Here is a 12040-nt window from a genome sequence, read left to right on the forward strand (position 1 = left end):
TCGTGAATCACCTGATTGTTATCGACATTCGTCTTTACATCACGTTCTCAAATCAAATAGTGCTTGTGTTGTTGTTTTTTTCTTTCTGAAGGCAGATACCTTAATTTGAAGGATCAATATACATTTCCTTCAGCTGCTTGGGTTTTTGGGCTTATCTGTGTATTTTATGAACACCGTTGTCTGCTAGATAATGTATGGACAAGTTCTTTTGATGGGTACATTGTAGTTGTGAAGATCTTTGCTGCAGCTTGCCAAGTCTTGTCACAAGTTCATATGTTAAAGTGTCAAACTGCTGTGACAAAAGGGCAAGGCAGTTTGTCGAGCAGATTCTATATGCGTGTTGAATCTTACACAATAATGTCAAGACCAGTACATGTCGTGAATGTAAGTTTGTTACGCACATCTTACATAATAACAATGTCACCATGAAAATGTTTTACATGCTATCATTTATTGTGCACCACATGTGAATGGACAGAGCGCTTTTATGAATTCTTAGTGTGTGAGTCAATGTCAACTGCCGTATGTTGTTGCTTTTTTTAATGTTTTGGCATTTATACAGATTCTTTTATCAAATGATAGATATATGTATTTACTGACACTGATTTACTTTAATGCTTAGCATTTGACCCCCTTGAGTAAAATGTTGGTTACTTTAAGCAGGGACCTTACAAAAAATGTTGAGCTGTATTTGCATTATGGTGAGGAATTGTTTGAAGGAAATTAAAAAAAAATCATGGCATCACAGATGAGTAACAGCAAAAGTAATTTTCATCCTTTTTCTGCTGGAGTTACTAATTTCTCTTCACTTACAATTCTCTTTCAACAATGTTTGGAGTCTTTTTTTTAAAGAAATCCTCGCAATTTTGCCATGCTAAGAGCTCAGAGGATGACACAGTCATGGAAGTATCCATTTAACTTGAAAAGGTATCTTCTCAGCATGTTTTTATTCACCTTTTCTTTCTCTGTTTTTTTTTTTTTGGGGGGGGGGTGGGGTTGGTGGTATCATTACTTCTATCCAAAGTGTTTTCTGTGACTTCAACTCAGAGGGAGATCATGTTTTTAGATATGGCTTCATTCTTATCGGTTGAGAATGGTTGGGGGCAGTGGTTTAGCTAGTAAAGTTGGCATTTACAACTGCGGAAATTTGGTATTGTGCTGGAGTACGGTGGAAGTTAACTGTTTGACTCCATGTGAAAATGCGTTGCTGTGCTGATTCTTTTTGCTATGGTAATTTCATGAACATTCCATTGTACTTCTTCCAACATTGACTGTAGTCTCATTGGTAGCGTCAAGCCAAATTCACATATGCAACGTCATGGGATATGATTATACAGTATGTCTACACGATTGTTTATATAGGTGTACTCCATACTCACTGTAAACAGATACTATGCGTTATGGAGTTATTGAGTCATGTGTTATCCCTGAAACTATTCCTATCATCCCCTATCCATCTGTATATCATGCGTGCCGTGTTTCCCATGAATGAAAAAGGAGTTAACTGTACAGTCCAGATGTCTCTGGTTTGAAATGACACCTTCTCTACTTCCCAATATTTCCATTTAAACTGAACAACTCAGCCCATCCCATGCATCGTAGGTTTTTAGATAAACTCAACTTGTGTCTTCTAGACAGATTTATATATCTAAACACACACACCCACACACAAAACAGTGAGTCTAGATGTCATATTGAATACCTCTGTTCTTAAATCTCATATTTTTTTTTCTCGTAAGGATGTATAGACAGGTTTACTACCATTCATGTAACTTCACCATAAAGGTTGTTAGTGACAACCAGATTGCTTGCCTGTCAATTACCTGATGTATGCAGGTTGGATTCATAGGATTTATCAGAAAAACTAATCAAAGGGGATCATTAAGTTGAATATATTGAAGAAAAAAAAACCTGACCCTTTCCTTCTTACAGTTGTTTGTGTAGTAGAAATCTAGGCAGCTTGCCATAAACATGGGGTGGTAACCTTATTGATGTGGTGGTCTCCATTAATATTATTGGTTTTGCAACAACAATCCTCACATAACAAGATTCTTCAATGTTGCATTTTTTTCTCAGGTTGAAGAAGTCGTGTTTGGAATTAGGGAATTATTCATTGTTTGCGTAAATCCCAACTTAGTGATCTGAGCAGACTTGAGTGTCCACATAAATTAACCTGTTGTGTCATGTTGAATGTCGTAGCCTACTCTCTCTTTTTGACAAAATTTACTGTGGGATGATCTGAATGGTGGTGAACTGTTGGTAACTCTGAATCTTTTGTCTCAATATGAGCCCAATGCAAAGGGGGGGGGGGGGGACAGTTTGCACTCTCCCTACAGGTTTTGACAGGTAAAGGATGAAGACATGTACACACAGACATGTGAAAGCCCTCTATATGTAAACATATCATAAGAAAATCAGTGAACCATTGGGTTATGATCCAAGTTGAAATTTCCTGTGTTTACCATCTTTCGCTTACAACAGAAGACCATCAATCTTAGAAGGAATGTTTTTGGGCATCCCTGTTTTCATGCCAAGAGCAAGCTGTTGAGCAGCAACAGGCAAAGAAAAAGGAAATCGATATGATATGTAATTGTGGTAACAGAAAGAAAGCCTACATCATTACTGAGTATTCACTTCTTGCCGAGTAACATTGTATGTGCAATTTGCGTCAGGTGATATTTGACATACGGTAAACGCATTATTTGCTGCAACTTTGCATCTGTGCTGTATACTTGTATATCTATTGATGAGGAGATATGGAATGATATGGCATTATTCGAAGGTCTAAACAGGCTACTCTACAATTTACATGAAATAATGTTTGCTGTGGCTGTGTCAATGGGGCTAATTCTAGCCATGAACCTGAAATTTAACTCTGCCAGAAGTAGGCATTAACGTGCAAAAGTGGAGTTCCCCTCTTATTGAATTAGAGCTTGGCTAGTTCCACGAGTGACCAATGATGGATTGAGGTCAATTTTAGTCCTAGGATGGATAAGGGTTCTAGAGAAATCTTACAGCTAACAGCAAATTCGCAAATTGATGAAGAAATTACACTTAATTTAGGTTAAGTCAGCTGGCTCAAACAGGCGCACTGAACTTGTCATAGTAGTGATCAGATTTGGCTGTTGTTGGTGGTTTGTAAATCAGTCAGCGAAGTGTAATGGAAGGTTAATGTCTTTGTAGTATGGTATACCGTGGACCTACTACAGAAAGTAGTAGGCCCATGGGTATGCAAAGGTTAACACCCCCCCCCCCCCCCCCCCCCCCACACACACACACACACCAAAATCACCACCACCACCACCAAACCACCAAGTGCAGTATTGAAGCTGCAAATGTTACAAAGAGGCATGGGGGTCCAGGGCCCCATTTCATAAAAGGTTGATCGATAACAACTCTTGCTGGAATGGCAATTGTCATGGCAATGACAAGAATCCAGCTTCCTGATTGGCTGTTGCTATTGGAAGTTGCCATTCCAGCAAGAGTTGTCATCCTAACATCTTTTATGAAACGGGGCCGAGATGTTCTATCTGTACTGATGTTGGGATGCAACAGGTTATTTCTTTTTGTCATTGTTTCTCTTAAATGTCATGATATAAAGTGTGATTACCGGTATGTGTGTTTATGTACGTTGCCATAACTTGGACGTTCATGAAGTATGGGACCACACAAGAATAGCTGTACCTTGTTCTGTACTAAATGTTGAAAATTGTCTTCAGGATAAAGAGTTTTGTGGTTGTGAAAAGAAACGTGTTCCTTCCGAAGTCCAACAGCCATTGGATGCAAAGGAATTTAAATGGCAACTTGTGGTCGCAAGGTGGCACTCTTATAACTGGCATGGTTTGCTCTGGCTCACTGTGCTTTCAGAGTGTTCTACGGTCCGAAGTGGAAATGTGCTGTACACCTGCTCTGGCATGCTTTAAAAATAGGGACTGAATGCACCTTAGAGTTCAGTTTCCTTTTATGTGAAAATTGATGAAATTATGTAGAATCCCTGAGAGAGAGAATTCGTATCAAATGTTTAAGCAGTACCAGTAATGACGAATCTGTTTCTACTAAAAGTTCATTGTAGCTCTGATTTGCTCTGTGTAATGCATATATTCCAATATTTTTTTATGTCTTCTGTATGGAATTAAGAAAGGTAGTGAAACACTGATTATTGAAATGTAAAGGTATTTGCAAAGTTTTACTATTTGTTTTACAATTTGTAATCTTAAGTATAACACTGAAAGAAAAATATTTTGATGTGTAAAGTGCATACAGAGAATAAAGATCCAAAGTTATATCGGAACAAACCTGTCCATGTTTCTTTGTGGCTGTGATACAGATAAGTCTCAACGCAGTCACATATACACTACACACCCTCATACACGAAAGTAAAAAGTGAGAAAGTAGTATGATTGGGGATACCACCCCAATGGCCTTTAGATTGATTGTATGTATTACTTAGTCATACATGAAATGAGATGTATGTGTATTCTTTTGAATCACACAAAAGTGAAACTGCCTTTATTTTTCATCTGTACTCATACAGAGTAGACTTTGCCTAGAAAAGATGCATGCATAACTCATGTATGAATACAGACACGTAGAAGAAATAGCATCATACTTCCATAACTATAAACAAACCAATTTCAGGTATTTCCTAATACACGGACAATACTTTGCACAGGAGGAAAAAAAATCACAGTATAAGGAAAGCTACACAGCCCACAAGCACCTTATGCCATTCTTTCACGACATTAATTTTTTAGTTTACAAGCATGTACCTTTCTATAGTATAACACAATACTTACATACAGGAAAGACAACAGACATAAATACAAAAATAAATATTGACTTTTCTTCATCATTCCAACCATCACTCCATCCATGTAACTGATCAAACTTCACTGTGGAGTGTCATTTGTCTATAACTCACAACATGTTTCTACAGGCACAGTTTGGCAAAGAGATGTGTACCATGTAGCCAGTGGAACAGTTTGTCAACTTAACACCAGAAAAGACCCTGATTGTTAAGTTCCTTTCTTCAGGCCGGCCAGGTTTTATCAATACAGTAGTATTTTACTGGCTTCAACTTTCCAAGAATATGATTTGTACAGCACTGCATGTCAGGAAAACTGAAACAGAGGAATGCAGCTGACACAGAGATGAATGCAACATGAAGACAGGACAGAAAAGTTGCAATTTCTGTGAAATTTAACGTATGTACATAAACCTAAACTTGAAGGAAATTGAAATAGTCCAATATATTCAATCAGCATTACAACATAATATCCTATGAAGATAATTGATGCATTTTTGTTAAAACTCTCTAGCAGTAACAAATATTTTGACATTGCTCACTCCCATCATTGAGATATACAGTTCCTGAACAAATAAATCATAGAAAAGTTGTTCCCAGCAAAAAGAAAGAAAGAAAAAAAAAAACACCGCGAATTCTGTGTAACTGGAAAGTAAAAATGGAATTTGAAATATGAAATGGATTGAAATCATACGATTGATTGAAATGTCTTCTGATTGCAAAGTGATGCAAATAGTATCTTAGCATTATCATCGGTATCTGCATTCTTTGCATTATCGCAGTCTTCCTCACAAAAACAAGAAAATGACTGCTGCATATCAAACACCTGATGAGAGTGGACTCATTTTAGTCACTGTAATCAGCACGTAAACATCTTTCTTGAAGAGGCGACTTTATTAAGAGTCAAACCAAGAGTTGGCATACTGGTATACAATAAACCATGCATGCAATGCTTTAAAACGGCTCATTACATTTAGACTAGTTTTATGCCTGGCACAGATTTATGTTGTAATTAGAACTGGCTAGGCTTTACCTTTGCCGTCTTTTCAAAAAGAAACAATCATTGCAATGCAAAGTGTTAAAAGTTCTCAGAATCATGGATTAAATCCTGCAATGTCAAAAAATTGCTCTTGCTAGATAAACTGATTACACAACATGTACTACTTGAAGTGCATAGAAATATAAAATTTCAACATTTTCTGATCACATATACTTGTAAGTAACATACATGTAGGTTCATATAATGTATGCACAGCACTGAACAATAAAGGTAGACTTATTGTTATGGAAACGGGCACATCAATTCCTCCATCAATCTACAGGCAGCTGGCATTAATTCAATCTTAATCCCTGGTTTTAAAAAAAATATCTGGAGCATTCCATTGATGAATATCCAGCATAGTCCCTCTGCCTCATTAAATTCCCCAGAAAAAGTACACTGTATACAATGTACACGTATATGTATGTCTGTTTTGCAGACATCTACCTTTGCAACACACTATCAAATTGTCTCTATTCACAAATACTGTATATGCCATATATTTAGCGAGTCTTATTTTTTGTATATCGGGATTTCCAAACAATTTCGTCGGTGGTTAAATTCTCAATATGGGGTACAGTAATGAAGAGAGAGAGAAATGTCCAGTTGTACATGTATGTAGCATTCGTGTCTGGTTCACAGACTTTGATATTTATGCGTGTTGTTAAATTTGTGAATACACCTGACCAACAAAATTTCATGAAAAATTTAAAACTCACAAAATATGTGGTATATACAGTAGGATATTGGATGCTATTCTTGGTTGTTGTTGTGTTTGTTTTTGTGTGTGTGTGATCTCCAAACTTCGTATGGATGCAATACTACAACTGAATTTAACATTGTAAAACTGTAAACATTATTTTTGTGCCATATATTTTGGTCCTGTGTGGCTCAAAAACGTTTTCCCGGTTCTTAAATTTGCGCTCTGCACCTGCTAACTTGTATGTTTTCTACCGATTCACAAAAAAAGATATATGGCATATACATTGTAGCCAGCAATGAACATTGATGTACTACTTTACAGCGTAACATGTGTACAGATGTACGTGCATCGTGCCCGTAGACAATTGTGCATGAGACAAGTACAGGTACACACATTTGATTACAGTCTACATACTGTACAAACAATCCATTAGAATATAAAGCCTGCACAGAAAGCTACTGGCATACACACATGCATAGAAGTATTATTAGTTGATGAAGCGCACAATTCAGCAGATCAAAGTATGCATACAAAATTGTGAAAATATCTTTGTGGCTTTTGAAATTTGTGCAAGCCAAAAGAAGTGTGAAATCCACAAAAACTACGTACCAAGAATATTTCTGCATTTGCATTGTATTTTCTCTTTCCAATGTGGACATGAAATATAAAGTATGCAATCATTCCCCAGGTATGAAAATCTTCAAACAGGATACAGCTTTATTCTGCAGGATAGCGTAGTGTATACCTCCATTAGGTCTTCTACGGACCATGTCTGGTTGACTCTGCTGTATACGTAGCACCACCCAACATTTACATTTGAATAAACGTCAAGGTAACTCAACTCTGCAGCTTCTACTGAAGTCCAATGATTATTCTCTCTGTCATCAATAACATGACCATATAGTACGTGACAGTCTCCTTGTTCAAAAAGCTGTCTTGCATCACCGTCGCTAGTATGGCCGCAGCTTGGTGCGTGCTGCAGAACGACGCTTGCGCTTTGAAGATTTGCCACTGTCCAAATGGCCAAGAGAATTGGTGTGGCTGCGAGTGCTGACCCCATGGCCAAAGTCCCCCAGGAGTTGCATGACTTCGTTCCCACCCTTGGACTGCCGGCAGAGCTTTTGTTTCTTCTTCTTGCGCCCGCTGCGTCGCACACTGTCACCCAACGATGTGTGGAACTGTGATGCGGTGGGCCTCGGTGACCTCAAGCACAAACTGAAGTGATAAAGGCAAGTGAATTTAAATATGATGATATTAGGACATTTGTCATGTTTGAAGATTTTTGTCAAAGAACATGGGAAGAATGGACCAAAAAATAAAAATTCAAAAATATGCTATGCCGTTATCCTGTTTACAATCCACAAGGGACAATTAAAATGAGTCACTGATTTTAGGGAAGTGCCACTGTATAAGCTCCAGTGATAAACAGCTCCCCAAATATGAATTATTGTCCATGTCCACAAAGAGTTTAGGTGATTTCTAAACGCAATCAATACTCAATCTCGATAAATTGCACAGACATCAAGGGGCTAAAAATGACTGCAGAAGCTTCAGATTTTGGTTGGCATCCAGACCAACTGAGTTTCTGTATTACCAGGTATTTAAGAAAATCATCTCGATATACCAGTAGAGTAGGTTGGTATGCTCAAAATAAAAGACTGACCCTCAAAACACATGTGAAAAAGCACTGAAATCTTCTCAATGTCATTTAAGCTGCAAGATCGATATACAAATTTTTGCATAGTTACTTCTGTATTTACACTAAAGGCCGTATAATCAATCAAGACTTCAGTTTTCCCACCTAAATGCATTTACATGTGTAGGTGGGAACATGTCCTTTGTCATATCCTACTTGATAATGGGTTCACAGTCCTGCATAATGAAGAAAGGTTAATCATTAGAGGCCAAATGACGTCATTCGTTACCTTGTGTGATCACTCAATTCCCGTAGCCACATCTCCTCTCCACACACGTCACACGCTCCGATACCAAGAGCTCTCTGGATTTCTACCATGTCCTCTGGAATGACTGGCCTGTCGGGAATACACAATGCAATATGTAACATTTTACACTCTCAAAGTCACACTTATCATCGTTTAAATGAGGAACTTACATGTATCTCAAGAATTACCTCCATGTCTGGCAACTGCATTATACTTACATAATTTGCACTATTTAGATTTTCTTTCTTGCAACATCATGTTCCATGCAGATTGACAAATGTGTGTAGGGCTGCCAACGTTCATATGACAAACTACAAATGTAGGAACATCCCAAAGAGCAGTGAGGGAGACACTTGTGCATTAAATGCATCACTGAAGGAATACCGGTAACTAATTTGCAGGAAGCCTCCCACAGAATTGCAGAAACTTGACTGGTCTGCTGGTGACAAAATAAGAATTAGAATAGCCACACATTGTTGCATTAGAGCTTAAAACTACCTCAGCCAAATTCGTCCACAGTCCTATAAGTTTGTTTTCCTCTTAATTTTACACTCCTGCCTTGCTGTCAGAGGGTGAGTTACTATATAAATTGACAGTAAGAATGTGTAAAAGCAGTAAAATGATGTTACTAACTCACCGTGCCACCGGGAATGCACCATCCAGCTGACAAGACGGACATCTCTCCAAACCTCGCTTCCTTGCTCCCTTGTCGTCATAGATACAATGAACACAGAACCTGTGCTGGCACTGACCGGTCACCATCCGAAGCCTTGGCTCCAAACAGATGCCACATGCCATCCTGTATGATGAATCCATTGAAAAATAGTCACACTGAGCTACAAGAATGCCAGAAATGTCCTCAATAATTGACTCATGTATTGCCCTGGTAAGAAAATCTAGATGTAGCAAAGATTAAAACTATGATGACAGCTTCAAAAATTTAGCCAGCAGCAAATGCATATTTCAGGTCACATAACCACATTTCTACACTGTATTTCAAACATGTACAGTATTGTAATTACATGAAACAAGAATTGTTTGCACTCAGTGCAAAAGTTCTGCCACAAAAACGTTGATTGAATTGTTTGCATGCATGCTAGCGTATAACATGCAATTATCTCAAAATGTTACCTGGTGTATAAACTTTAATAGATCCACATGTCACATCCACCTATAGAGGGCATTGAGAGCCTTCCAAGAGCACTCCTATGCAGTGCTCTAAACTCTGTAGGAACAGACAATCAAGCCCTGATTGAAGCACCCTATCAAAGATAAGCCCCTCTCCATGCTAGGCTCAGGATTGCTCATTCAAAAGTGCTCTAAACTCTGTATATGTTCACTCAACATTTTGGTGCTCTGGAAGTGGTGACCAAAACCTGGTTGGATTGAAGGCACTTGTGATTTGGTTGAACTGTCCTGAGTGCAACTGCGACAATACTTGCTATTAAAGAGAACATGCTAGCGATATACAGTAACAGTGTATTGTACTGCAAGCTGCAGCAGGAACTCCGCATAGGCCTACTGTAAAATCATGAACATTTACAGCATGAAACTTTCAAGAACTGTCGACCATCAAGTAACTGCTGCATGAACTCTAGATCCTGAATAATTCATACAGGGATTTGTTGAACTTCACATGCATTTTACTTTCCTGAATAGGCTCTATAGGCTCCTCACAGGCACGCAAAAATGTCTAGTTTTACAGTATTATCATGTTTGAACTTGAAGCTCCCATGAGCAAAGGTTACCATGACAGTTATACACCTCTCTTGACCACTTTTAGTGACAGTATGTGCTGTCGGCGGGTCGTGATTCTCTGTATGAGCAAACTCAAAAGGGTACAATAGTACGAGTCATTTGAAGCACTTCATGGAGAGCACGCGCTGTGCCCTGAACCTCAACTTACAATTGTATTGTATAAATGCAGTGATAATAATTATTCTCTTAATGCAGTGATAATACAATGTAAACTATTCTCTTGCATTTCACTGCACTTGTAAACACACACATGGTACATGTAGCAATGGCAATGCTCTAAGCTAAATCTAGACATGCAGCTGAGTCTAGCCAGCACAAACTGCAGTTTGTTGACAATGGAATTAACCTAATTTAACTGCAGTGTAGATTTACACTTTATCATGCACTAGTGGTTCTAGACTAGTACCTGTAGTCAGTACTGTAAAAACAGAAAATTTTGCATGCATTGTATTTTCCACATTTGACGTACCAAGATTCGTGAAATTAAAATTAACACGAAAGTTCTTGTTTACACTAGAACCATTCACATGCACTGAATGCCAGTGACAGTTTGCGAAAATTTCATGCTGCAAAGAAGGCCATCAGCTCCAACCCAAATCCAATTCATGAATATTTCTGGTTTTACAGCAAAGTATGGCACCTACCGAAGCACCACGGTTCAAGCTCCCATGCCAAGGTTCGACCATGCGTGAAAGCATTTATATATATACATTGTACATGTTGTGAGTTGTAGGTTTCTACATGTAGCAGGCGGTCGAATTTAGCACAGACCCCTCCCTTATAAAGTAAGTTATATTCAGATATGGCGCTGTGGTTGAATTATGGGCGGCTTGCGGTTGATGACGTTTAAGTTGACATGTTTGGGAATCCATGCCCCGATTGACAGTTTCAGCTTCATCTTCATCTTTGTAAGTAGGCGCAGGCCCTATAGAGTCTATAGACATGGTGTCCTATCACGGCTATAAATCATAATAATATAGGGGTCTAGACTCTACCAACACACACTGTTAACTTTTAGTTTTATTACGTTTGTGACGTTGAGTTCAAAGCTCAGCAATGCTCAGTGTATTAAAGCTGTACAACTGTGTGCGGATAAGTGCTCCTGCAGAAATTGCTGTGAGTGATAATTTCTGTCTGTGTGTTTGGGTTCAAGGAATCTTTACAACCAGGTAGATTTCTAGTATTTCTACTACTATGATCACTTGATAGCGATAAAGTGCTTAGTTTACAATGCATGACAATGGTCAATGTAGTTTCTACAATTTGGCAAGCAAGCAAGCGCAGCGACACCTTAGTTTACGGTAGATACCTCTACCTAACAAGTTACTTACATATTTTCGAAGTTCTGTTGATGTTGCACCCCTAATTGATACATGATTTCGTTAGACGGTGGCTTCTTTACTTGTTCCTGCCGAAACACTCCTGAAATCTGATTAAAAACTGTCGTAAATGTTTGTTGTAGACGATGCATCTAGACGGCTGGACGACACATTCAAACTCGTACATCACACAAGCATTGTTCCTGTACGTTTGCTACCTTGTGTTGGTGGCTGATAGCTTGTGTACGAATGCACACTCGTACGTACCGCATCTCCGCTTGATCCCTGGTCCCTTTAAACGCTTTCGCGCGGAATTAAAATGTAGCGCGCCACAGCTGGAAATCACGTGACTTATTTCTTTTCACTTCTAACGTCGTGATTGGTCGGCAGACGGAACGATACCGATGAGCTTCCGATTTTTGTGTAGTCAGAATCGTCGGTGGAGATCCATACGTTTGTATACTCAACCACATA

The 12040-nt window shown here is 38.6% G+C and overlaps 1 protein-coding gene across 1 annotated transcript; it reads right to left on the reverse strand.

Moving 5' to 3' along the window:
* Positions 1-7496: 7496 nt before the first annotated feature.
* LOC139737574 (uncharacterized) lies at positions 7497-11766 on the reverse strand. The gene is made up of 4 exons (XM_071648256.1): positions 11579-11766; positions 9127-9288; positions 8472-8579; positions 7497-7761 (listed from the first exon to the last, which is right to left on the reverse strand). The coding sequence occupies exons 1-4, from the start codon at positions 11716-11718 to the stop codon at positions 7497-7499; spliced, it is 675 nt and encodes a 224-aa protein (XP_071504357.1). The 5' UTR covers positions 11719-11766.
* Positions 11767-12040: the final 274 nt, after the last annotated feature.

Source organism: Diadema antillarum, unplaced genomic scaffold (assembly GCF_040938485.1).
Source record: "Diadema antillarum isolate AM-2024a unplaced genomic scaffold, OU_Dant_1.0 seq00000696_RagTag, whole genome shotgun sequence".
Classification (NCBI taxonomy): domain Eukaryota; kingdom Metazoa; phylum Echinodermata; class Echinoidea; order Diadematoida; family Diadematidae; genus Diadema; species Diadema antillarum.

Bases quoted from the DNA above. Each gene is read 5' to 3' on its own strand.
- LOC139737574 (XM_071648256.1), bottom strand. From the start codon at position 11,718: ATGCATCGTCTACAACAAACATTTACGACAGTTTTTAATCAGATTTCA. The intron at 9,289-11,578 runs GTAAGTAACTTG...TTCATCATACAG, and splicing joins CAACAGAACTTCGAAAATAT to GATGGCATGTGGCATCTGTT. The intron at 7,762-8,471 runs GTAACGAATGAC...TTATCACTTCAG, and splicing joins GAATTGAGTGATCACACAAG to TTTGTGCTTGAGGTCACCGA.